The sequence below is a fragment of the Juglans regia genome, chromosome 13 (genome assembly GCF_001411555.2).
Source record: "Juglans regia cultivar Chandler chromosome 13, Walnut 2.0, whole genome shotgun sequence".
NCBI classification, from domain to species: domain Eukaryota; kingdom Viridiplantae; phylum Streptophyta; class Magnoliopsida; order Fagales; family Juglandaceae; genus Juglans; species Juglans regia.
Window position 1 is genome coordinate 38,182,843 of NC_049913.1, and position 26,021 is coordinate 38,208,863.

Here is a 26,021-nt window from a genome sequence, read left to right on the forward strand (position 1 = left end):
TGTACCGTGGTAGTGATTAATATAGGAAATGTATTTGTTTCGTACTAGGTCAAATATTAGTTGTACCGGTGCGTTTCAATCAATACTAGCCCCTTTTTGGTGTACTGGCCGATTTCTATGTACCGACTAATATTGTTTTTTGTAATTAATGTAAAAGTTCTAACGTTTTCATAATTTCCACTTCAATTTTCACATCTAAAGACTATTATTGTCTGAAACTTTTTTAATCTCCTTTTCTTGTAGACTAAAAATCAAATCCCTACTTTCCTTTTCATCATGATGAATAATTATTTTTTAAAATAGTTGAATTGAGAACGTAGAAATATTATTGAGTTTTATAAATATGTGTTTTAACTTTTTAAGACTTTCATTAATGTTTTTTTGAAATATAATTTATAAATATATAATTAATTTATTATATATAAATTATTTTGAAACGATATCAGTATCGAAATATTTCATTCCAATACTTTAAAAAATGGTATTCAAAACTTTAGTTGGAACTGGAAGCAAGCCTGATCCTAAACAAGGAGAAGTTATTACACCTTCGAATAAAGATAACATATCACTTTTTTTATATTTATTGAAAGATATAAATATCTTAAACCATTAAAGAAAACTGAAAACTATATTAAATAGTGCGGAAATCCACCCACAAGGTGTGGTTCATCCACCCCAAGAGGGGTTCAATCACATTGGCTGCCACCACAAGGCCGACCACCCCCGGCAGCCACCCTAACACCAGGGTGATCAGCAGCCACTCCAATGGCCAGGGTTGCAAGATCCACCCCAAGGTGGCTTAAACCACTCCTCTAGTAAAGATCATATTTTTTCTCAAATAAAAAAGGAAAAAAAAAAAGGGATTAATAATCGTGAAAATCTTAAAAATAATATTTAGAACTTTTTTTAAAAATAATTTTTTTAAAAACTTTTAGAAAATTTTATTTCGGAAGGAAGAAAATAGGAAACATCATAATTTGTGATTGTCAATCAAAATTGTCCAAGAAAATTTGTATATTTTCCCAAATTTTTTTCCTAGTTTCTTTGCAGACGACTCGCTGTACTAGAGTAAAGGATGAGGAGATAAATAACTGGGTCGAGGAGTTTCGAACATCCGACCCAGGTGTCATTTCTATATATAGAAGAAAATAGACCGTACGATTTTTAAAATTTTATTTTGAGAGCATTCACTCTTTCAATAGAAAACTGAATTAAAAAACAGTAAAGAGCGAATAAGAAATAGTAGTGGAATGGAAATGCAGGTGTGTGGGGGAGTGGTGCACGAGTGGATGCTATCCACCATTCAACCTAATAACTCAAGAAGATGAACACACAGAAAGGCAACAGAATATGCAGGTGTTAGAACTTAGGACAAACACGGATATACCTGATCTTCTCGGGGGACGAGCATCATTGGAGGGCCACCCAGCACAAAAAATAAAAGTCCAGCAGTACGGCAACCACGGACTAGAGACTAATAAACGGAACAAAATGATGTTGGTCCTGACCCCTTGTCAAAAGAGGAGATTTTCCCTTTTTATTTCCTCACTGAAGAAGAGAGGCAACAAAGATATGAAAAGAGCAAAATTACCATAAACCCAAAAATGCAATTTAGAAAAAGCTAAGAGTTATTGAAATTGTCTCAATGTGTACTTTCAGGAGAATGATGTATCCGACTTAAAATTACCGACTCTGACTCATTTGTCCCAGGCATCATAGCCTCACATGCCCTGGGAGAACCCACCGGATAACATTTAGGCCCATTTATTGCATCACCTGAAAGCCCTTCCTCTACACTACATGCCGATTTTTCACAAATGATCTTGGTCTTGCCAATCCTCTCAATGTTCTCGCCATCCGTGGGAACGGTAGCGGTGGTGGTGGTGGTCTGCAATTCATTATTACCTTTCAAAATACAATCCCCATCTGCAACCTCCAAATTCACCTGATCAGAAGGCATCCTATCATTTTTCTCGCCACTGGAAACTGCCAGCGACTCTCCTTGGTTCTCACCACCATAGGCCTGAACCAGCACTTCCCTCTGCGGTGGAGTACCAACATGATTCTGGAACTCCTGAGTAGGGGATGAAACTGGCTCCTCCATATTTTCCTGCATTACAACAGTTGAGACAGCTTCAACTCCCTTCTCATCTACAGCCGACTTGCGAGCACTTGGCATTTCTAAGTCCAATGTTCGGACTGGCTCCTCTGCTTTCACCGCATCGCAGATGGGGCCTTGCTCTTCTTCCTGTGTCTCCTGGTTTGATGGTGAGATAATGCCTAATGTTCCCACAGCAACTGGCAGCCGTCCTACTACTTCCACCCTCTGCTTCTTGTAGAGGTCCATGGCTCTCTGCAAACCAGAAAGCATATAAACTAATAAGAGGCTAGAATCAATATTCATATATTTAGTCTCATAAATCTTGTATGAGAAAGATTCTTAAAACAATATTGCCCATACAGCCCAATTATAGCAAACCAATGTTGGTCTAAGAATGACAGTAAAAATGAATTCGTCTAAACAGGAGAAGTATACGTGACCGTTACTTTGTACTTCAGAAGACAGCCATACTGCTCAAAAAATGGCAATCCAAATCTGGTTAATTTATTTCCCCAGGAAATAAAAGTACATTTGAACGACTACTGGAGAAATCCAGTACTTTTATTGAGATCATAGGCTGACAAGAGAAAACTGCTATGCTTAGTTTGCAATTATGTCACTTACATTTTGTACTTTGCAATTATGCTACATACATACCAGGCAAGTACAGTTGTATTGCTTTGCAATCATGTACAAGGAAAGAGAAAAGTAAATTGAGGGTCAAGGAACTTGTTAAATTATATTTGACTACAGATAGATACACGCATTATTCGAATACAGCACGTGACAACCAAACCACCTAAAAAAAAATCCAGTAGTTGCAATTTTAACTCTCTTCATCCATCATAAAATTTACCTGAAGAACAGAATCCTTTATGGCAGGAAAAGGTGAATGATTCAATAAGTTATTGGAAAATTTCAGACCCGTTCTTCCAACATCCTGTCACATTACAAAACAACAATAATGCAACAGCTATTGATAAGACTAAAAATTTTGCAAAGCAGTGACGGATTTCTGTCAAGATTTTCTACCTCCAAAAATACATCCATAGTGGTGTCTTCTTCTGTAGTTTCCCTTTGTTCAATATCCAGTAAGTTTATACACTGACTATACAACTCTGGACGTGCAAGTTCTGCTGAAATATCGAGCTTAGAAAGATAAAAAATGTTGAAATGAGAAACATCATCACTTGATAATTTAGAATGATCAGCTGCCTTCTCATGGGCAGGTTTAGGCAGAGTTTCAGAAGTTTCTTGTGCTGGAGAAGTGCCCGTGGAACTTATTTCAGTGGTTTTTGCCTGAACCTCCTGATAATTATCTTCATGATGAGACCTCTGACCTGCCTTCACAGCCAAAGCATCGTCTATTGTGGCCTGCACTGGATAATCATCTTTATGGGATGGGGAAGCCAAGTCCCTTTTCATATCAGCATCTTGTCCTTTCCACAAGTCTGCATTGGATTCCCATCCCCTACCATTCATCGAATGCCTCTTCTGGTCCCATTCAGGCCCCCCATAAAGGCGAGGCGGGCCTGAACCATTATTTCCATCCCATCCATGCAAGTGAGGAGGGCCTGAACCATCCATCATGTTCTGCCAGCCAACTGGGCGCAAGTGACCAGAATACCTGTCAGCTTCGGGGATATGATAATGAATCCCAGAGTGGTTAATTTCCACAGCAGGTCTAACACCAAACAATGGTTGAGAAGGAAACTGCGGGATCATCGCCTGAAAACCTCCATGAGGAGGTCCGTGTTGGAAAGGAATGAAGCCATTTGGCACCGATGATGGCCAACTTGGGACACCCCTCCAAGCATTTCCATGCCCTCTTCCCATGCCAGAATCACTACCCCTCTTATAACGGGCAGTGGAGTTTAGTCTACCATCTTCTTCCAATGAACCCACAAAAGGGCTATCAACTCCAGCTCTAAAGGCAGATGGCGGGGGAATCAGAGAAGATGCATTGCTCAGACTAGTTCTATTGTAATATGGCGAATCTGCCTGAGAGGAATCATCCAATGGAGGCTTTTCTAGTGTTAAGTCTCGATACAGCCTGTCCTCAGTTGAAGAGAAATCTCTTGCATCAATCGAAGCAATGCTTCTCCGTCCTGTTTCATCGATATCGAGACTCCGCCTAACACCAGTTCTATTCATATACCTTCGGTCAAGACTTGAAGACGAAGGAGATCTTTCAACCAAGCCCTTGGGTGATGCCTTGGAACTTGAAGACCTTTCAGTTGACAGCTCCCCTAAATGACTGTCATCCATTTTGACAATTCTGTCCATGGATCTGTACTTGGCACCTTTCTCTGGCACTCCAGAGAAAGCACTTACCTCTCTTGAAGAAATTGCTTTGGGCCTCTGTTGAGATTTATTATCCCCATACTTCACATCTTCCAGATTTAAATGCCTGAAACAAGGAGAAAAAAAAGAACATCCTCACCATCAACTCCACATGCATCAACAGAATATAAGGTTTAAATAAAAAACCAATAAAACTCTTTCACCTTTAAAAAATTGCGTGTGAATTCAAGTTTCATATATTTGATCTCAAATGAAACTTGCAGATATATTAGACAGCAAAATAAGAATTTAAACAAATGCTATTGTTGAACCCATTTCATGTTTCAGTCGTCATCATTCCAGTTGTAGGCTTAAATTCTACCCAATTGATGCCACTTCTAATCAAGCAGTTGTATAAAATGAATTGCAACACGTGAAAAGATGGCATCGCGTTGGTTATGAAACTTTAATGTATAAATTTATATTGCTACTTTCTCATCATAATCACGACTTTTAACCATCCACCCACAATCAAGATTTTTCAACTAGGATACCACTGATGGTTTGCTAGGGCAGCAAATGATTGAACCAAAAAGATGAACAAACAATTTTGGACCATGTAACACAGAATTAAAGGTATTACCCATATTCTGCAGGAATCTCAGCAGTTCCAATACGTCCACCCCAAAAAAAGAAAAAAAAAGAACACACGAAGAAAATCACCATACAAAACACCCAAGCAAATACAATTCCAAAGGTAAGTTACATAAGTAACTACTCTAACTCCAACTAGATTACCAACTAAATGGAGTGCAAGTAAGATAACTACCTGTACTCATCCATACCAACATATGAACTGGAGCTGGGTGAAGTTCTCCGTCTGTTGCTACTAATTGGAGTGTCTACATGAGATTGGCGTGATTGAGATCTCCCCATATCAGCATCCGATTCAACTTTACTACCACTCAAAGATTTGTTTTCTACATCAGGATAATTAGCTCTAACAAGTCTAGTTTTATTATCATTAGAATCGTCACGATCATCTGGGGATCTTTTCTTTCCCCTGCCATCTTTGTATCCGACACTACGGTCATCAAAATGCGACCCATCACGGTCACGATGACGATCACGGTCAGAATCTTGGTCACGACGACGATCACGGTCACGGTCTTGGTCTCGATGACGATCACGGTCTTGGTCTCGCTCTCGGTCACGATCATATTCACGGTCATGGTCACGCCCACGATCACGAATGCGATCTAGACCACGATCTCGGTCGCGGTCCCAATCCAAGTCATAGTCACGATCGCTGTCACGATCACGGTGACGACCATGCCCATGGTCCCCATCACGTTCACGGTCATGGTCATGGCCACGATCACGATCCCGGTCCCTCTCACGACCAGGATCCCTATCACGCTCTCGCTCACGATCAATGTCCTTGATTTTCTTCTGTCGTATTTCTACAGCATCTTTTTCATCCCTTGGATGCTTATCATCAGATTTGATGCTATTCTGATCTTTGGCAGGGCGGTCATCACTTTGCTTGTCATCACGGTGCTTGTTATCTCTATCTATGTACTTGTCTTTACCCCTCTCATCCTTGCGCTTTTCATCCTTTTGCCTTCCATCCTTGCCAATATCATCCCTAGATGAAAATCTTCTATCATTAATCTCTACAATATCATCTTGATGCTTTTCCCAATCACCAGAACCATCTCTTCTTTTCCTCACTCGTTTCTCAAGCTGATTTTCTTCAAGACTTCGCAGTTCATCCTGTGCATTCAAATCTGCAAAAAGACACAAATGAAAATGTTAATTGGAGTTTCAAGAAGAGCAGTTAAGATCATCTACATGGTTTTCATACAACAGTTCTTTTTTATTGGTAAAAAAATTAATGGTAAATTAATGGTTTTCCCACAACAGTTTTAGCACAAAGTCTTTATATATCATCATTATGAAATCTGTCAATACTTCTCAAAAAGGAAGAAAAAGAACATTAAGAAAGGGCAGGGAACTAGATCACAAGTCAGAACAATACTCAGTTTGTTTGGTGCATGAGTTAGAATCAAGAAGAAACTTAGTTGGTCTAACACGTTAACATTATAATTCATGCAGTATATGTACAATTTCTAAATAAAAACCTCTTCCCAAACAAAACTTATTAGTGGAATCTTGACTGTTCAACTCTCTCATAGCACTAGTACACTTCCGATAACCCATAATATTAGTCTGAGAATTTTTTTTATTGGCACCGGGGTTCTAAACGATTCCCGGCTAATTATGGGTGTGCACAAGCCCTCGGTAAGAAGTTTAGCACAAGTGCACCTCACGTTATTCAAGGAAAAATTCCCTCAATCCGATGGCCCCTAGAAATTGTTTACACCCACTGTTTGAATCTTAGACCAGCAAGGAGCATACCACCAAGACCAACCCCTTAAGGTTTTAGTCCAACAATTACACTGAAAAACTCTCGGTTCATATTCCAATATTAAATCCAAGATATTAAGGGTCATTCAAAACTATATTTTAAGAAGAAGAGTCATCAGTTGTCACACACTTGTAAGATAAGAGGATGTCTTAGCCAACTAGATATAGCCTCCAAACATTTGTGCACAAGGCCTTATTGCAGCGCAAAAGAGACCATTTACTTATATGTCTCCCTCAAGCGTGATTCTTATCCAAATGCCATAGGAATACTTTTTTTTATCAGTAAATAGGAATTTTATTAAATATAAGCGAAGCCAAGTACACGGGACATAAACAAGAACCACACCTATGCATGACTGTCTAAAGATTATACTAGACTGCTAAAAGTCACAATAGCAAGCATTATTGCTAAAATATTGTATATAATTCTCATCAACCCTTATATCTTCAAAAAAGGGGAAAATGAGTTATCAAGCCATGAAGAACCAAAGACTATGACCAAGCATGAACTTAGGAGTTCATGGTTTGATTTTATTATAAGTGAATTTGAAGCATGCTGCAGGAAATAAGTGAATCCTATAAAATGATTATAGAATTAAGGATGTTCTAGAAAATACGTTGCCGCTAAAATGAAGAAATGTAGTTAGTAAGCATAACTGAACTCCAAAAATCACTATTTACAAAAAGGCTACATATTTATTATAATCTATAGACGGTAAAAAGATTACATGCTCGAGTTATCTAACAAGAACAAACATCCTTTTTGTGGTGGTAGAAAACCGTGCCCAGCGCATCGGTGATCCCCACAACTATACATTCCCAAAATGATTGCTGATGGATTTGCATCCACATGAAAGATATCTGGTCTCACCAGTCTCACCAACTATAGTGAAGCTACCACGTCAAAGGAACTGATGAATATTTGACATATTAGGAAAAGGCTTGGAAAATAAATAATGGTTATTTGGGCATTGCCTAGTTTCACTCTCTTCTATAAAGATTATTACTTGTCAAAAAAATAAATAATGGTTATTTGATGTGGGAGCCTTCACCTGAAGTAGTCCCAATCTGCTTCATGTAAGTTAGCGATAATTTCAAATCAGGCAAAGGTTTCAAAGTAGCAACACATCTTATGACATGGCACTTTTGTCACTTAACCCTAAAACTATAGTCGATATTTAATGGCATCTGCATCTGTTGTGGAGTTGCCCTGCAAAGAAATCTACAACATCTTCAACATCCAGAAAGGCCAAACGACTGAACTTCACCAATCATAGATGGATCAGGCATTTATTATTACTTGGGAATCAGTGGAAAGGGGTGCAACCCAAGTACACAAGGTGTATACAAGAGAAAGCCCCTAATTAGGAAGAGAAGAGGGAAGACAACAAGACATAGAAATCAATATAATTAAAAACCTGGACTAATCTATCCAGACAGAGGTTTTAGCAATATGGTTCTAAGCTCATCCACCGTGTTCCCGCGGTCCTCAGAGTTCCAAGCATTATGTTTATTCACACACACCAGCCAAACTAAAACATTGCAATGACCTACATTCTAACTTCTCCAACGAGCCAGCAACTCTACAATCCTTTAGCGCATCATCCCCAACACCCAAAATTGGAAGATAAGAGACCATGCTTCTCTAGCAACTTTACAATGCAGCAATAAATTATCAATTGTTTTTTTGATACTCTTGCACTTCTTTTTTGGATTGGTGCTCCGCTATTCTTGCACATACATCATCCTTATCACTAAAATTCTCCTCCTCAAATAATATATAACCTAGGATTTTTTTTTTTTTTTTATAAGTATATATAACCTAGGATCTTTCCGAATACAATTTTCACGTAAAGAATGTCACCCACAATGCGGCTTCGTTCTGCCAAATGCCTCTCCAGAGTAAAAAGAGTACCAACAGAATGCAACGCTTGATGAAAAGTTTTGACCTCAAACTTCCTTCTTGTGGACAATTCCACCAGATCTTATCCTCAACCACCGACTCTCAACCTAGTAGAGTATAAAAGCTTGGAGAATGGGGAAAGTAACTCCAATTCCCAATCCCATGCTTATGAAGGATGGACTTCTATAGTTATAAAAGAAAGCATTTGCCTAATCAGCACTCCACTTAATACATAAATGAATTTTATGACAAGTAACAAAGAATTCCATTTTTGAGGCACATTTACTGCAGTATGATTCTCTAACAATAAATTTTTAGATTAACAGCTTGCATTCTTGTTAACTTTATCCTTGATCTTCCTTTTCATTAGCAAAACAGGTATTTACTTGAATTTAAATGAACATGAACATTACTTGATGTATTATCAACTAGACGTTTCCGGTCAAGAATTGTTCAGAATTGTCAAATTTCACCTCAAGGGATGGATTCGACCTCTACTTTAAATGCTCACAGTTTTTTTGTTTTTTTATAAGTTTCTTTAATGCTCATAGTTGGGACACGCTTATCATATTCACTATAATTTCTACCCTTTTCAAAGACCTTAAGATCCATCTAAGTTTTCCAGTAGTCTCCAAAGGTACATTCATTTCATGTAAAGTAAATTAAACATTCCAAGTAATCCAAAATTAGTTTTTCAGCATGTAGTTGCTTCTTTGACTATTACTTTTGTGAAATCCAAGGTACCAATGGAAGCAGAGGAATACCCAAAAAGATGCGTGCGGAGACACGAAAAAAGACATCATTGCCAAAGACTTGACAAAAAATTTTGACCTAAAAACTAAAAAATACACAAAGGATTCGTGTAGCCAATCCTACCAAGTTGGAATTAAAACCTTCTTTACCATGGTAAAGACTTATTTACCCCTTTAAAAAACCAAGCACTGGGGAGATATTTACAGAATCTAAGACATTTTTCTTCTTAATCCCTAGAGTGGAATTCAGCATGGTTTGTTTTACACAATTCCATGAACTGGACTAGCATATCAACTCCTACAGAGACTATAATAAATTAATAGCATCATATATTATTTTTTATAGGAAAGGAATGCGCGCTGTTTTGAAGACAAGGAACGTACAGTGGTGGAGCTGAAGAATTTCTTTTTAAATACTTTATTGCTTTGGTTTTCTGCTATTGTTTTAGTTGGGGATAATATTCATGACTTCTTGTCTTTAGTTCATCGCTCTTAGAATGTATTTAGGTGTTCTGTGGTATACTTTCTGTGTACATGGTTTTGGCCTTTTTCATTAATAAAATTTATCTCTTACATATCAAAAAAAATATTATTTTTTATAAGTCAGCATCATATATATTTTTTTTTATAAGTCAGCATCATATATATATTTTTTTATAAGTCAGCATCATATATATTTTGGAGCTTATAAGATACGTTATGCAGCAAAGCTACAATGCATACAAGGCACTGAGTAAAACGTGATTTTAATTGGAAAATGTAATGGATCTGTCGGACTAATAAATCATTTTAGGTTAAAGAACAGTTCATGGATAACCATGAGAAAAATGGCTGGATATGTAGAAGGGCCATCGCACAGCAATGTACAAATGCCCATTTGTGACAACCAGAAGGAGCTTTCAACAAGAAAATATAAATTCATTGAAAATAAATGTGGATGTAACTAAAATATTTTTGATAACTAAATAAAAATTATTTAGATATATCCCCATTTATTATTCAATGAATTTATGAAATGTAGCAAAGAATCTAGTATAATTAAGCTCATCAGCCACTGACTGGCACAAAGTTCATTCAAACTGAATATGGGGCCTAAAATTGGATTAAAATCAAATAATGATTCCAAGGTCTTCCCTAAGAACTAAAACAGCCTTACCATCAAACTCTAATGGTATCTACTTTGTACGTTAGCAACGACCTGACGTTCTAACACTCTAAACACCCAGCATCGGTCATAACAACCGAATAGGTAACGCCGGCCCAAGCTTCTTAGAGAGAGAGAGACTCCTCCTATATAGAAATCCCCAAGATCAGAAATGGTGGAAGGGGAGGAGCAGCTTCGGCTCCTCCCCCTCCCTCCTCCCTCCCTCATCTCTCCTTTCTCTCATCTCTAGTTTTCTTCTTTTCTTTTTCATTTTTGGGTGTTTTTCAGGGCTATGTATGGAGGAACGCCGATCTGCTGCTCTCCGGCATCCGACAATCACTACGCACCCAACCGTAGGCTTCCCAAGGCACCAATCCTTCAGACGGGTGAAGAAGTTCGCCGAATGGAGTGGCGCGTAAGCCACACGCGTGGCCCAAAGAGAGCGTGTGTATTCCACGTGCCACCACTCAAGGAGCCTTTCTGCCTCCATGCGCGGCCTTTTTGGGTCCAGGACCACCGATTACCTCAGACCTGACCGTCCGCCATACCCCCAGGGTGGTGTATGGCTCTCACACACCATCACAGCCACTGTTTGTGTTATTTTTTTCCTCCAAAGTTGAAAATGTGGATCTATATCTTTCCAAGAAGTAATCTGTTATTTTTCCATTTTTTTTAATTTCTGTAATTTCTTTTGTTTTTAGAAAAATCAAAATAAAAAACCGCAGTCTTTTGGACTTTTATCCGTAGAGTGTGTCATCAACTCAGTGTTAGACGGAGTGTGGGGTTTGGTTTATTCTACTGGTTAAGACGGAGTATGGGGTTTGATTAACTCTGTTTTGGAAAAAGTTGTCTGTCTCTCAGACTTTAGCTCTGTAAAGGTTTGCAGCATTGGACTAGACAATGTTAGTCATGGATGTGTACTAAGAATACATTGTGAGTTTGCAAGAGAAGTTTGGAATTATTTCTTTTGTAGAATGGGTATTGCATGGGTAATGCCGGGAAGAGTGGTGGAACTACTAGCAAGTTGGAGAGGGATTACTGGGACACCACAGATAGCAGCAATGTGGAAGATGGCTCCTTTATGTATTCTTTGGTGCATTTGGTGTGAAAGAAATGATAGACTTTTTGAGGATCATGAACGTTCCTCAGAAGAATTTAGGATTTTTATGTGGAAGACTCTTTTTATGTGGGCCATTGCTTTAGATTTGCATGGTCTCAGCTTCCATGATTTTCTTGTAACTGTTTTAGTTCCTAATTAGGTGTATTCACATGTATACCTCCAGTGTACCGGGGATATGCCTACTCTTTGATAAATAAAATACCTTATTACTTATCAAAAAAAAGAAGCTATTAATGTTGTAGTTGGTTACTTAAAAAAAAATTAATATTGTAGTTGGCTTGTAATTTATGTTTCAGATCCAGTTTGTAATATCCTTTATTAATGAATGCAATATTCCTTTTTTTCTCAAAAAAAAAAAAAAAAAAAACAACCGAAGAGAATATTAAAATTTCATTAAAATCACAAACCAAATCATATATACCAACAAACCAACCAGTTACCTTACCAGTTTTTTCTACCGCCTTCTTGGCCTCACGTTGTTCCTCATTCTCAACGACCAACCTATCAGTTTTCGCATCTTTAATCCTCTTCTCTCTTTCAATGCCGCCTTCCCTACTCTCCTTTCGACCCGAATCCCTATGCTTCCCGCTACTCTTCTTTGCCTCCGCACCCTCACCATACACTCCCACACCCTCCTCTCTCCTCTTACTGCTACCACTACTCTTCGGTTCACCCAAAGCCTTTGACTCCTTGGACCTCTTTGACACCTCATTCCGATCTTCCTCGCCTCCATTCCACCGATCGCTCACTCCGTCACCTGCCCGCTCCCTCCGTCGCTTGGAAGGGCCATGCTCTTCGGAATAGTCCCCATTTCCAGACCCGTACAAGTCTTTGGCCTCCTTCAGAGAATCGACTTTCCGCTTCTCACTCGAACCTGACTCCTTCGGAACCCTAGAGACACCGCCACTCTCTTCCTTGCCCTTCCGATCCTTCAAGTTCGAGTCTTTCTCCGAGTCCGAATGCTCCCTCGCTTCCCTCGAACTGTGTTTGCTCGATTTGTGCCGCGAACTCCTCGGCATCACTGAAACGATCTCAAATTCGAGACAGAAACCTCCCGAACAGAAGCTCAAGCCCTAATTTCCCGCGAACAAAAACTAGCACTCAGATCGAAACTCAAAACCCTAGTCCCGAGTCCCCGGACATTTTCACCGACAAAACCAGAGATCAGAACCGCAATCGTAAAGCTTGTCAACAAAATCAAGCACTCACTCAGACTCAGAAACCGGAACCCTAACTTCGAAACTTTCAGGGGTTGAACCGCACGCACTTAGGAAACAAAAACCCTAACAGTGGACGGTGGTCGGATAACCGGACGGAGAGTTACCTGAATGAAAGGATCGCGGGGATCGGAGCAGGGGGTTAAAAGATTAGGACCGAAATTTGTGTGAAGCACGAGAGAGCCACCGAGAGAGAACCGGAGGGGGGGAATAAATGCGGAAGGAAATGGTGCATGTGCTGTTTGAAGTAAGAAAAGGAGGTTCTCAAATCTCAGCCCTCGGGTTGTCTTTGGTTTTGTTTACGAGACTCCGAGAAGACTTAGGAGGATAATTTGAGACTGTATGACGATATTACCCTTCCACTGTCAAATGAAAATGTGACACGTTAGCATAAACTGTGAAGGGACAAACGCAGAGTAATCAAATGCACTCGACATAGGCATTAGTGGATCGGATCCCTTATCTTTACGGATCTGATCGGTGGAATATTTGGTCAAGTGAAATTAGGATACGGATACGTTTGCATGTTCACTTCATCTCAATTTATCTCTTATCAATTATTATTAAAATTTATTTTTTTTTAATTTTTTATAAAATATTAAAATCATTTCAACTTATTTATATATTCGAACATGCATCTTAATTTATTTATATTTAAACATATTATAATAAAATTCATAAAATATTACTTTTTCCATATTAATTCAAATCATCTAAAATCATTCAAGTGCATTTTAAAAATCCCAATTCCCACTAAAGCTAGACTTTCAAAAACCGTACGAGTGTCACACTACAGTTTTATAAAGTTACAAACTTGTTCTCCAATATAATTCTTAGAGAAAAATTATATTTTTAAGTTAATGTATAGAACAAATTTAATAAAATACTTCTATAACATAAATTTAAAATTTGGATATTACGTATCAAAGTTTAAAATTTGAACCTTATGGTTTTTTCTTGAAGTTAATATTTAGAGTTTAATCCAAGCATTAGTTGGTTAAGAAATTTGGATGAATATATGCTGTAAATTGGCACCTTTTTTTTACTTGTCTAAAATAGCTGTCCATGTAACAAGTGCTTTAGACATGTTACAATAAATCCCCAACCAACTAATCTACATATCAGCCTCAATGAATAAGTTTGAATTGACGAAACACCAAATTAAAGAACCCCTTTGGCATCAATCTCTTTGCAAAACACCTATTTCTACTGTGATTTTTTTTATTTTTGATTAAGCAATATTACATGAAGTCATGAAATTCTTAAGTATCGTATAATTACTTTAAAAAAATAAAATTTATTATTAAAAATTTAATTTTTTTATATAAATTATATTTTTACTCACTTTTTTAAAAAAATTGTACAATACTTACATATTTTATTACTGTAAATATTATTTCTCAAACTAATACGAGGGGAATACTTTGATTACAACTCTTTCCCAATCAATAAAAACTTGAACTTTTGGTGTAGTAGGATCCCACTCCCAGTGTAGAAGAACTGCATCCATAGCAATCAAATCTAGAAACTACTTACATATATCACATTTAACAAAGACACTTTTCAAGACTTGGAAGTGTACAAATTAACTGTACTTTACACATTATTCAATGTCAAGCGGGGCTTAAAAGTCAAATTTTAAATCTCACAAAATCAAATTATATAATGTGAAAAATCTGTGGTATAAAAAATTTTAATTTTATACACTTGTGTATTAAATCACCACTATTTATACAAAGTTATATACTTAAAATGATGTCAAATTTACAATCTTTATCCACTTAGGACTCATTTAAATTCAGACAGTGTTTCATCTCATCATTACAATTTTATCAGATTTTCATACAAAATATAATAAACAATTTAATTTTTTTCAAATCTCAAATAATAATAATATTAAAAAATAGTATTCTAATAATATTTTATTCAATTTTCATCTAAAACAATCTCATATCATTTCACTATCCAAACCAGTCCTTAATCTGTATAAATCTTAAATCATTTATTTTGACTGAGGGGTAGGGTTGAAAATCAGTTTCTCAATTTCATTGATCTATCAAAATTGTAATGCTTCAATGTAAATTTCAAACTAAATATTCATGTGAATCATTCCAAGAAAAGATGGGTTGCTTGGAATTATATTTGCTAGCCTCTCGGAAGTTAATTTGGATATCAAAAACCTGTTTGATGCCATTAAATCACTCCATTGTAAATTGGCTTGGAGATTTATGTGTTCTAATTCTCTTTGGGCCCAAATCCTACACCAAAAGCATATGACTAACGTCATCCCCTTAACCTTGTTGTGGCCAGAACTTTTCATTCTAGCTCTTGGGGAACCATTTGTGGTTTTCTTCCCTATTATCCTTATGAAAAGTCAATGAGGGTGATTTAAACTTTTGGCATGACAATTAGGCCAATAACAGCTCTTTAGCCCAAAAAGTTTCACAGTTTCCAACCTTACCTCATCTCTTAAAGATGTTTGTTCTACCTCTAGTTGGATCATTTATAATCTCTTGCACAATGGTGGCAAATCTTTACTATGAAAGTTAGCAACTCCCTTGTAACCCTTAAACCGGGTTTTGAAACTAGAGCTTGGAAGCATACTCAAGATGGTAATATAACCTCTAAATCTGCTTGGAACCTTTTTAGAGACTAATCTCATGTCGTCCCTTTTGCGTCTTTTATTTGGTGTCATGGGATCCCTACCAAGATCTATGTCTTCATTTGGAAATTGTGGCACGGTGGCGTCGCCCTCGATGACAAGGTCCAACAATGTGGTACTCTCCTAGTTTCTAATTGTTCTTGCTTTGATGGTGCTGTGGAGACTACTGACCACGTCTTCATTGATTGTTCCCTTTTTATGAAGGTGTGGTTTCATTTTGCTTCTATCTTTGGCTAAATGCATACTGCATTAGTATGCATTTAGTGGTTGGAAGACTAACACCATTCAATGGTGGTCCTCATTCCACTTACCAATTCCACTTACTCGCCCGCTTGTTGCCTTTTCAGTACTATCATTGACAAGAGCAACAAATGGTTGCGTGATCTCAACCCCTTGCTTAAGCCTAAGTTCTTATTATCTTGTTTCAATGCTTCAGTCATCTAGTCTCTTCATATTTCAAGTACCACAATTAGAACTAAGATGCCTTTCATTGTAAAGTGGATCTCTCTCCCGTGGGAACTCTCAAGCTCAACATTGATGGTGATTTCAAAGGTAACCCTGGTACAGTTGGTTGTGGGGGCATATTAAGGGCCTTTAATAACTCTATTATTGATGGATTTTCTTGTTTTTTAGGTATCAACACTAACACTTTCGCTAAGCTTTCATCTTTTAAAATTGGCTTGCTTTTGTGTTACCAATTGAATGTTTATAACATAACTTTTTTGTTTTCTCAGATGAGATAGAATAAGATGAAACGAGATGAGTTGAGATTAAAGTTAAAAAGTTAAATTATTAAAATATATATTTTTTAACATTATTTTTATTTTGAAATTTAAAAGAGTTAAATTGTTTATTTTAATTTGTATTAGAATTTGATAAAATTGTAATGATTAGATGAAATGAGATAAGATGAATTGAAAAGTTTCTTGAAAACAAATGAGACCGACTCTCACTTGGTGTTTAATTGGTTTAATTCAAATTCTCAGCCCTATTGACAATTTTGTGATATTTGGCATGATATTTTGCATCTTATATACTAATTTTATTTGAGAATCTATCATGTTTACAAGGAGGACAATGCTTTAGCTGATAGTATTGCATGGTAATACGGTAAGCCTCTATTCCCTTCTACAACTTCCTAAAATATAGTTAACCTTATTGCTTTGGATCGTGAAGGTGTTCCCAACCTTAGGCATTAATTGTTTTTTTTTTCTCCTTTTTTAGATTCTTATTTGTGAACATTTGATTGTTTTTAATAATTTCCATGTAATGTAATTAATAGGAGGTTGGTTTTGGGATTTTGAATGTAACCCTCAAGCTCCCTTTTATATAAGGTATTTTTTTCGTTATAAGTAAATATTATCAATAAAATTATAATACCGTCATCTTTTAAAAAAACAAAAAATATTATGAAATATCATATTGTTAAGACTATTATTGAAGTTTTTGTTCTTTAAGATATTCGAGAATTGATTTGGATTCAGAGATGAGTTGAGATAATTTGTGAATGGTAGAATAAAAATTGAATTATTTATTATATTTTATATGAAATTTTGAAAAAATTGTTGAGATTTGAAAATTTTGAATTGTTTATTATATTTTACGTGAGAATTTAAAAAAATTATAATGATGAGATGAGATGAATTAAAATGAATTAAGATAAATTTTGAATGCAAACAATAAAACTTCATCAATACTATTGGTTGTTTTTTTTCCCATCTGCCATGAGTAAAAGGTAACCGACTGGTAACGAAGTTACGAGCTTTATTTGCGCGTTGCCCTTCATTGGAGGGATGTAGACAAATTATGTCTTATTTTGGGCTAAAGTAGGTGTGGTCCGGAAGCAAGCCACAGTAGTTGGGCTTTTTAACACGCAAGCCACCTGAATGAATATATGAATTCTTCGTCTTTGTTTTAATTATCTTAAATTATCTTAATTATTTATTTATAACTTGATCCTCTTCATTTTAACGTATCTAAAATTAGTTTAGGTCATTAGGCTTTAGGAAAATGTTACATGTATTTAAGAAAAATTTGTAAAACAACTTATTTCTCTATATGTCAATTATTGATATGCTGAAAATTATAAAATTTTAAATTTTAAAAAAAAATTAATAAAATGAGTCTTATAACTAAAACTGTAAGTAAAATTATAAATATATGTAACATTACTCTTTTTTTTTTTTTTGAAATAATGTAGCACCACTCTTAGACTTTAATGTTAAGAGTTAAAAAATCGGGTGAAATTATTTATTGAGCGGTGCTAGGGCCACATAAAATTCTATAGATTTTTTCTATTGAATAGTGTAGAATTATTTTTTCTATTTTTTAAACATTTTTTAAACTCATTTAAACAATTTTAAAAATAAAAATAATTAAAAAAATATTTCTTTAATTAAGTAAAAAAATAAAAATAAAAATCGAGACAATAAGTGTCCACTTTTTGGATGCTCTAACATTTCTCAATATTAATATCGATTATAGAAATTGAATTTTAGCAAATTTGTTAACTAAAAAAAAGGCGTGACATGGCGCGGAATGGGAGGAATCACTGTAGGATACCGGCGAAATCTCACAGGAGAGAATGTGATCGGTGGAAGTAGAAGAAAATAGAGATATTTTGCAGAGGGGAAGGCGGACACGGACGTGCGGAAAGCCCATGGCTAAACGTTTCCACCATTTTCTCCCACGCAACTCTCGCACGCTTCCCACAATTCATACTCGCTATTTATAGTAATACCTCTCTCTCCTCATTATTTAGCTTTCTCGTCTCCAACCTCTCTCTTTCCTTTTTCGGTAAGTTCAAGAATTTTTTTCTCCATCTTTCCGTTACATCTGTTTGCCTGCCCAGGAAAAGAAAACACAACTTAGCTTGAAAACTTGAAATAAGAAATTTGTACATTATTATTGTTATTATTATTATTATTATTATTATTATTAAGATTGCTATACTTGTGAGTTCCACTCAAATTCTGACTCAACTGCATCTAACTTCGTTGTTCCGTTCACCTAAAAGTTTCTCAATTATGATTAGTTTCTATTTGGGGTAGCTGAAACAATAACAAAAAGCAAAGTTTTGATCCTTTTTCCTTTCTCCATCCAGCGGAGTTTTAATCCAAAACCTGGGCTTTGTTCTTAACTAGGAACTGAAGCAACGGGGTGCCTGAAGATTCAGTATATCGTCTATTTTTTTTTGTCCTTTTCCCTTTTTAAGAGAAACATTTCCTACTCGATTTCTCAGTAAGCAAACGGAGGGTAATTGCCTGTTTGGGCCTTGGTGGCTGTGGGATTAGAGAGAAGAATGAAGAAGTTTAAATTTTGTGTGAGCTTGGGTTGAATTTGTTTCTGGAGGCAACCAAATGGAGCACAATATGCTATGGTTGCGTGCCTAGAAAACTGACGAAAAGAGTGGGAAACTGATTACCACGAGTCTTTTATTTTGTATTGTTACTAGAAAATAAAAAACTGCGTCCAGCTCGATTAATCTATAGTACAGTATGTAAGTGAGTGAGTGGATTCATATTGTTTTTTGGTACCAAAACAATTCAAAAAGGAGGATTTATTCTTTTTCTTCATCGCATTGTTTTTTCTTTTTCAGTAAACAATGGAGCTTGAATGAAAGGTCGCAGAAAACTTAGATTTTGTTAGTATTTTCTTATGTTCAGAGCTCTTTTCAATGGCGCTATGTGGAATTGGTTGGGTTCCAAGGGTGGAACGTGTTGAAATAGTGTATTTTAGTGGGAATTTGTCAAAAAGACTGATCAGATCCAGTCCCATACGTTTGATTGGGAAGTCCTCTAGCTCGAATCAGAGACAATTTTTGGGTGTACGGTGCTCATCAGCAAGAAAAGCTGTATCATCGATGGAATCCGAAGAAAATGCTCGGAGTGCTCTATTGGATTCTGTGGAGGAAGAACTGGAGCATGTTACGAGGTTCAAGATATCCGATTTTAAGATTCTTGATTGTGTTAGCATTGGCCTTGGTGGACGGGTATGAAAGTTAGAATGAGTTATTTGTTTCTGTATGCTTGTGTTAGTCTAGTAATGAGTGCTGCTAGCCCATATGAACTTAATAGTGGGAAACTTGATTGAGCTTTTCTGTAGGCCGATGAGATAATTTTTGAAGCCTCAGTGAAGAATGCTAAAAGGTCAGTTTGTTTTTGGTTGAGTGATGTCATGTTGCAAAGAGTTGATCCTCATATAAGGCATGTTGTGAAATTTGCAGCCCTCTGTATGATTCAAGAGTTGTTCTTCGACGGCTTACTACTGTTCAAGCCCAGCGCAGAGGAAAAAGAGCTATTCAGGTTTGTAGATTGTCCATCATAATCTTTGAGCCATTTGCGAAGGTTTTGTACTGGTTTGATTATTTATACTTTTTGGAATATCTCTAGGTGTTGAAGAAGCTAATTCGTCGGAGACTTATGTACCATTCTTACTCAGTACAAGTTCATGGTTACATTTCTTCACCTACAAGTAGTGGTCGAGGTTCGTTTACCCTGGTCCATGGGGTAGGTCCTTTCTCATATTGCATGGATTCTTCTACTACCACTCAATTTGTCACATGATCGTGACAAGCCTCACCATGAGCTTTATGGTCTGAGAAAGAGTCTAATTGTATCAAACATATCTGTCCTCAAAGGAAAAGCCATGTTCACTGCATGCTATAGACAGCTTGTCCTCTGCCTTTCTTTCCCTTAGTACTTCTACGCTCCATTAAAATTCATCTGTTCCTGCAGGCTGCTGACTATCATATGAAAATTTTGCAATAAGAAAAGAATATTCACCCTTATTATTTTTGACAATTGTAAACTTCTACTGTAGTATCATGGCAGTTTCTCCTTAAGACATTGGCTTCAACAGTCAGATTGGCTTCCGACCCTTGAAGCTACTCTTGTATTGGATGAAGAGTCTGTTAGGAGGGTGGGAGATGACACAGTAGGAGGGCCGGCAGTTAGTCGGCAATTGCGCCTTTTTCGAATATTGATGAGGGATCTTTTGATTGGAGTATGTTTTATTTTTGCAGTGATTAATGCACAGTTTGAATTTGACAATTGGAGGATTTGTAATGTTATGTCGTTTATAAAATTCAGGTGAATTACTTGCACAGCCATGGACTTGCCCATACAGAGTTGAGGCTGGAGAATGTGCACATAAGCCCAGTGGATAGGCATATTAAAGTAAGCACCAGATTTCCATGTATGATGTCGGAAAATAATTTTTTCCTTTCTCTGTCAGTTTTGCATTGGTGATTTTGTTCAAAATGTCTACAATTATGACTTAACAAAAACATATGAAGTACATGTGCATCCCCATACCTGTTTTTGTACTTGCTGGACAATTATTTTTGCGGTACCATTAGAGATGGTTAAAAGGGTTATTTGAATAATAATTGATCGGGTGTTTCCTATTATATACTTCTTGTGTGCTTGGTTTACATCCCTTTGTGCTTTGAAATATTTATCTTACTTTTAAAAAGAGAATTGTTATTGTTTGGATAATTTGAAGTAATAAGTTATGCTTAGTTTTTCCCTGTAATAACAAATGGCTAGATCATGAAATGTATAATGAACGATGTTACACATATGTTATAAATAAAAATTGAAGTATTTTATGGTGGGAAGTTTTTGTGTTGTAGCAACTTATAGCTTATTGATCGGTTAACTAAGTAGTAGTTTGTTTAGCCGCCACGTACATGCTCAACTATTTCAAATATATACCGGAATAAGCCTCCATTGAGTTATTGCATTCCATGGGGGATGTTGTAGTTGATCACAGATCTTGATAGATGTACCTAATGCAAGAGATATCTCAATCTAAACTACAACAAGAAGGTGGAATTCTGGTGTTACTTCATTTAGGATTTGCTAGTTTAGTTTCCTTCTTCCATCTATGGCCTACTTTTGTATGTATGTAGCTTCTAAAATTTTCCTTGTCAGGTAGGAATATTGGGAAATGCTGCTGACTTTTATGAGAACAGTTCGAATTCTAGTGCTCTGGACAACAACTTGGATAGGCGACAAATGATGATTGCATTTGACATGAGGTATGGTGTGGAGAAAGTTAACTAAGAAGTAGATTATGTTTCATGTCCCCAGATGATCTTCTTGATGCTTATTTTATTTTGTATGTGATGCAAAGATGTGTTGGATTTATGATGGCAAAAATGGTGTTGCGGGAACTCATGGATCCCTTAATCTTTACGAAGTTCAAATCATTTCTCATGAAGGTAAAAGATGCGAAATTTTCCATTTTAAATTCAAAAATTTTAATCATATAATCCAGAAGAGAATTTGCTTCGAGGACCTATGTTATATACATGTTTCCTGTCAAAAAAATTTTCACGCTTCGGTGATAGCAGCTCATATCTAGTATGTGGGGAGATGTCGGGACATTGTATATAATGATATGTGTGTGTGTGCGCGCGCGCGCAAGATTCTCGATGCAACTAGTGCTCATGATTTTCTAGTTTCTTTTTCTGGTTCTTAGAATGTAGTAGGTGTTTTCTTTTGTATACACTCTATGTACTTGGGCAATGCCTATTTCATTCTCATTAATAAAGTTATTGTTACCCATAAAAAATAAATAAATTTGCAAGATGAGCAAACATTGTATGGATACTATCAATCGTTCATTAGATGCCATAACTTTCTCATCACTTGTCCAAAAAAATTCTCATCACACTATATAGACATAATTTTGTTTATAAACTGCTGTTCTTATGAAGTTACAGAAAAAAAATTCATGAGTTAGATATTCAAACAAGTATATGGGTATCATTTATTATCGTCTTCTCCTCTCATGGGAGAAACTGGTAGCTTGTCTTCCTTCTCCTGTGGTGTGTAAATGAACTAGGTCTCTCATCCCTGATTGGTTACATACTATCTGGCCTTTACATATATGTTTATAATTGGGCACTCTATCTTAAATTTAGCCCCTTCCGATTTGTTTCTGACCCTAATACATGGCACTATCATTTCGAGTCCCTTTCTCAAATATGTCCTCCATGGAACATTTTGGTAAATATCTATGTGCATTTTTATTTTATGAAATATTTCAACAAATATCTCGATGATATTCAATTTTTTTGGCATGTACTCTCTCTCTCTCTCTCTCTCTCTCTCACACACACACTCTTGAAGCTGTTGACTCAGAGTCACTTTTTCCTTAACCATGATTATATTTGAAACTAACCTCATTCATATTGCAATATTAATCTCAATTAGTCAGCTCTCAAAACATCAATCGGATTATGAAACGGGTGCTTTAGATGATGTGAATGGTGCAAAAGTCTGGTAATCTAGATCTTTCATCTCAATGCATTTGCAGGGAAAGGATCCTTCATGCTTGCGTGAATTTCTTCTGAAAGTCCTTGGTAGGAATTCCCCATTGGGAAATACTGGACTCCAAGTAAGTTTTTATTCCTTCCACGTGAATTATTTCGCTTTCAATGCTCCTTTCCCTTGTTCATATGAGGATCTTTTGATTGGTTATCATCCTTGCAGATACTGGATAGGAATTGGGGTGCAGGTTGGAACCTTTTGTCCTCATTGCTTGCAACCAAACCTTCCAAACGAATAAGGTATATTTGTTGTATATGTGATAAAAATATCATATTGAAAGGAAGGATCAGAGTTTTCTTTCCATCATGTCTTCTGAATTGAAAATGGCCCAAGCATGATATGCATGCCACGTTCCATGATGAAACTGTTGGACATCTCACATATGACAATTATAGTCATATATCAGGGTCTGTTCTGTTACACGAGTAATTAGATTAAAAGCACACAAATAGAAGTGCGATCCTTTTTTTTCATGCATGTTTTTTACTTAAAAAAAAAGAAATGTGATATTTTTGAGCTGATATTTTGTTGTGTGCCTAACATGAATAGATTAAGATTATGATGTTCACTTGATACAAATGGAAACCTCATGAACGTTTAAGGCAGAGAAGTTCATAAGGTCATATATGTTGAAACATGAATTATTAAATTGATCTACATTTTTAGGAATAATAAGCAAACGGAAATTTAAACTAAGACATACTTTGGTATCTGCTGGAAGTAGTTATGGGTTTTTCTTCTTTAGAGGAGACATATATAGTTACTCATAGAAAAAAAGGAGACGGATATAGTTGCATGAACTACTAAAGTGAGATTTGAAAATTTAGAGCGAAAAACAATGGCTACACTATTATGTGCCTTTTAAAGCACATTTGTTTAGAGATTGAATCGTTATTGAGAGTAATAATGCCATTTGTAATGATCCTTCGTAGCTGCTTTGCAGTTGTTTAGATGCTCTTAGACACCCTTTTCTTTGTGGTCCAAGATGGCGGGTAGTCCCATCCATGGATATAATCAGATGGGGTCTTGGTTCTACTGCTGTAAGGATTACTGAGGAATACATTTATGGCCAACATCAGGTTATGGTTACTTTCTGAATCAAGTTTCTTAATTTTATTCTTTTTCGGTGCCTCATAGTGAATATATAAGCATTGTTATCCTTTAATGAATTGCATGGAGCCCATAACTCAAATATATTTAAGGAAACTATGTCATAGTTCCTACTTTAAACAATCTAAACTGTGTTTTCCAGGGGCATGCTCATCAAGTTGGCTTCTGACTGCTAATGATTTTCTCTCTTTGTTCTGGTTGGAGGAATACCAACACTCAAAATAATAATGTTTTCTTTCTATTTATTTTAATTTATTGAAAGAAATATGAATAAGATACTACTTGATTGTCCTGTCAGAACCACAGGAGTTACTAAGAACATCTGCTTTGATAAAAAATTCTAGTATTGTTTTTGTATGCCATGCCCAAAAATGTCTTATAAATGCAGAACTTGAGAATGTTGAAGTTGCACTGAACTTCTTATATTTAATGTTTCAGCGTAGTAGGCTTTCCTACTTCATCGAGTTGATGGAAATGCTGAATCCTAACTCAAAGCCAAAGGTAATATCTGCATTCTCTTATATTACTCAACAACTTTTCATTAATTAGTTCAATAGTTTGATAATCGCACTGTTGGAGTACATTGACTGTTTCCTTTATTAATGATGTGCTGCTTGACTAGCTTAACTTTTTGGTTTGTAGTTGGAGCCCTAAAAACATTCTGATCTTATGTGTGTAATATTAGCATATGGAAGCAGTCAATTAGAGTAGTAAAATCAAGACACCCTTTTTCTGTATGTGGAAGATTCCGGTGCTCCTTGAATTGGACAGTCCATATCATTGGGAAAATTTTTTGTGTAATGTACTATACATTATTAATTATTTGTTGCTCTAGCTCAAACTTATACTATTTCTAAATGGTCAAGGAAGCTTTTCTGATGGTATGCCTCCAGGAAGTTCGCGTACTTTCAAGTTCATGATTGTATTCCAGGCTGAGCAGAACATCTTTTGCACCCATTTCACATGTTAGGTGTAGCTGGTGTATTCAGTGGCTCCCTCTTCAGTTTTGTGTAATTTTGGTCATGCAGAACTGGCTGGACTTGCTTCCTGGAAAATGGCGGTTAGTGTACTGTACTGGGAGGCACATAGGCTTGACGCTCCGCCAGCCTCCTGCCCGAGTCCTCATTGGTGACGTGCACCTGAGTGTGTCAAGAGCATCAAAGTTGAACACCAATCTGTCATTCACCTCAGACATTGGATTCACAGTCATGATTGGTCGGGTTTGGCCCCATGACAAGACTGGCATAATTGGGAAATTGCAAGTAGACTCGTTATTCAGATTAACTGCCGGAAGACGGCTGTATCTTAAGGAAGAAAAGACCAAAGGAAACTTCACCATGGGTCCATCAAATGTTCAAGATTCTCTGGCTAAGAAATTAGCAGGTAGAAAATGGAGGAAAGCAATCCCTTTTAAGGAGTTTCCATCAAGCCTTCCAGTGGCCAAACTTGCTTCAGGAGACGTCGAGGTGATAATGAATCTTGGTGATCCATTGAATCAAGATGTCGATACTGCAAGAAACATAGTGCAGGAAGTTCGGACACTACTCCCACCTGAAATGTTTGATTTGTCAAAGCTTGTATGTGGAACATATGTGGACTCCAGGCTGCTAGTCCTGCGTGGGGTGAATGGATCAGCCCTCCTATTCACAAGGTCTTGTGTCGATGAAAGCAGTAGATAACACTACTGTTGTTTAAGTGTAAATATCTGTTGTCTCATCTGATTTTCTTATTCTGTAATTAATTCTTTTTTTCACTGCTAAAAGAAAGGGAATGACTGAGAGCTACTCTCAATTGCCACTGTCAATTGCCCCTCTCCCATTATCTCCTTGTTTAATCAATCTAATCACCCGAGTTCATCAAATCGGCGCAGCCATTATCTCCTCATTTGCAAAGAGACTGATAAAAAAAAAAAGGCTTATAAATATTATTTTCAAGAAACTGACTAGTATTTTTTCGTTT

At 36.5% G+C, this 26,021-nt stretch overlaps 2 protein-coding genes across 5 annotated transcripts; one reads left to right on the forward strand and one right to left on the reverse strand.

The window, feature by feature from the left end:
- Positions 1-1,495: 1,495 nt before the first annotated feature.
- LOC109013209 lies at positions 1,496-13,226 on the reverse strand. Its single transcript, XM_018995217.2, has 5 exons — positions 12,179-13,226; positions 5,214-6,174; positions 3,134-4,511; positions 2,958-3,041; positions 1,496-2,353 (listed from the first exon to the last, which is right to left on the reverse strand). Exons 1-5 carry the CDS (start codon positions 12,750-12,752, stop codon positions 1,643-1,645), a joined length of 3,708 nt encoding a protein of 1,235 aa, XP_018850762.1. The 5' UTR covers positions 12,753-13,226; the 3' UTR covers positions 1,496-1,642.
- A 4,933-nt stretch (positions 13,227-18,159) lies between these two features.
- LOC109013210 (probable plastid-lipid-associated protein 14, chloroplastic) lies at positions 18,160-25,866 on the forward strand. Of its 4 annotated transcripts, none has more exons than XM_018995218.2 (14): positions 18,160-18,408; positions 19,211-19,603; positions 19,717-19,760; positions 19,838-19,916; positions 20,004-20,120; positions 20,434-20,616; positions 20,703-20,789; positions 21,549-21,655; positions 21,751-21,838; positions 22,939-23,019; positions 23,115-23,191; positions 23,896-24,031; positions 24,501-24,563; positions 25,091-25,866. In XM_018995218.2, exons 2-14 carry the CDS (start codon positions 19,289-19,291, stop codon positions 25,739-25,741), a joined length of 2,028 nt encoding a protein of 675 aa, XP_018850763.2. In that variant the 5' UTR covers positions 18,160-18,408; positions 19,211-19,288; the 3' UTR covers positions 25,742-25,866. The 4 variants fall into 4 exon arrangements, with proteins under 4 accessions (XP_018850763.2, XP_018850766.2, XP_018850765.2 ...); XM_018995221.2 differs by having other exon boundaries at positions 19,278-19,603; XM_018995220.2 differs by having other exon boundaries at positions 18,160-18,345.
- Positions 25,867-26,021: the final 155 nt, after the last annotated feature.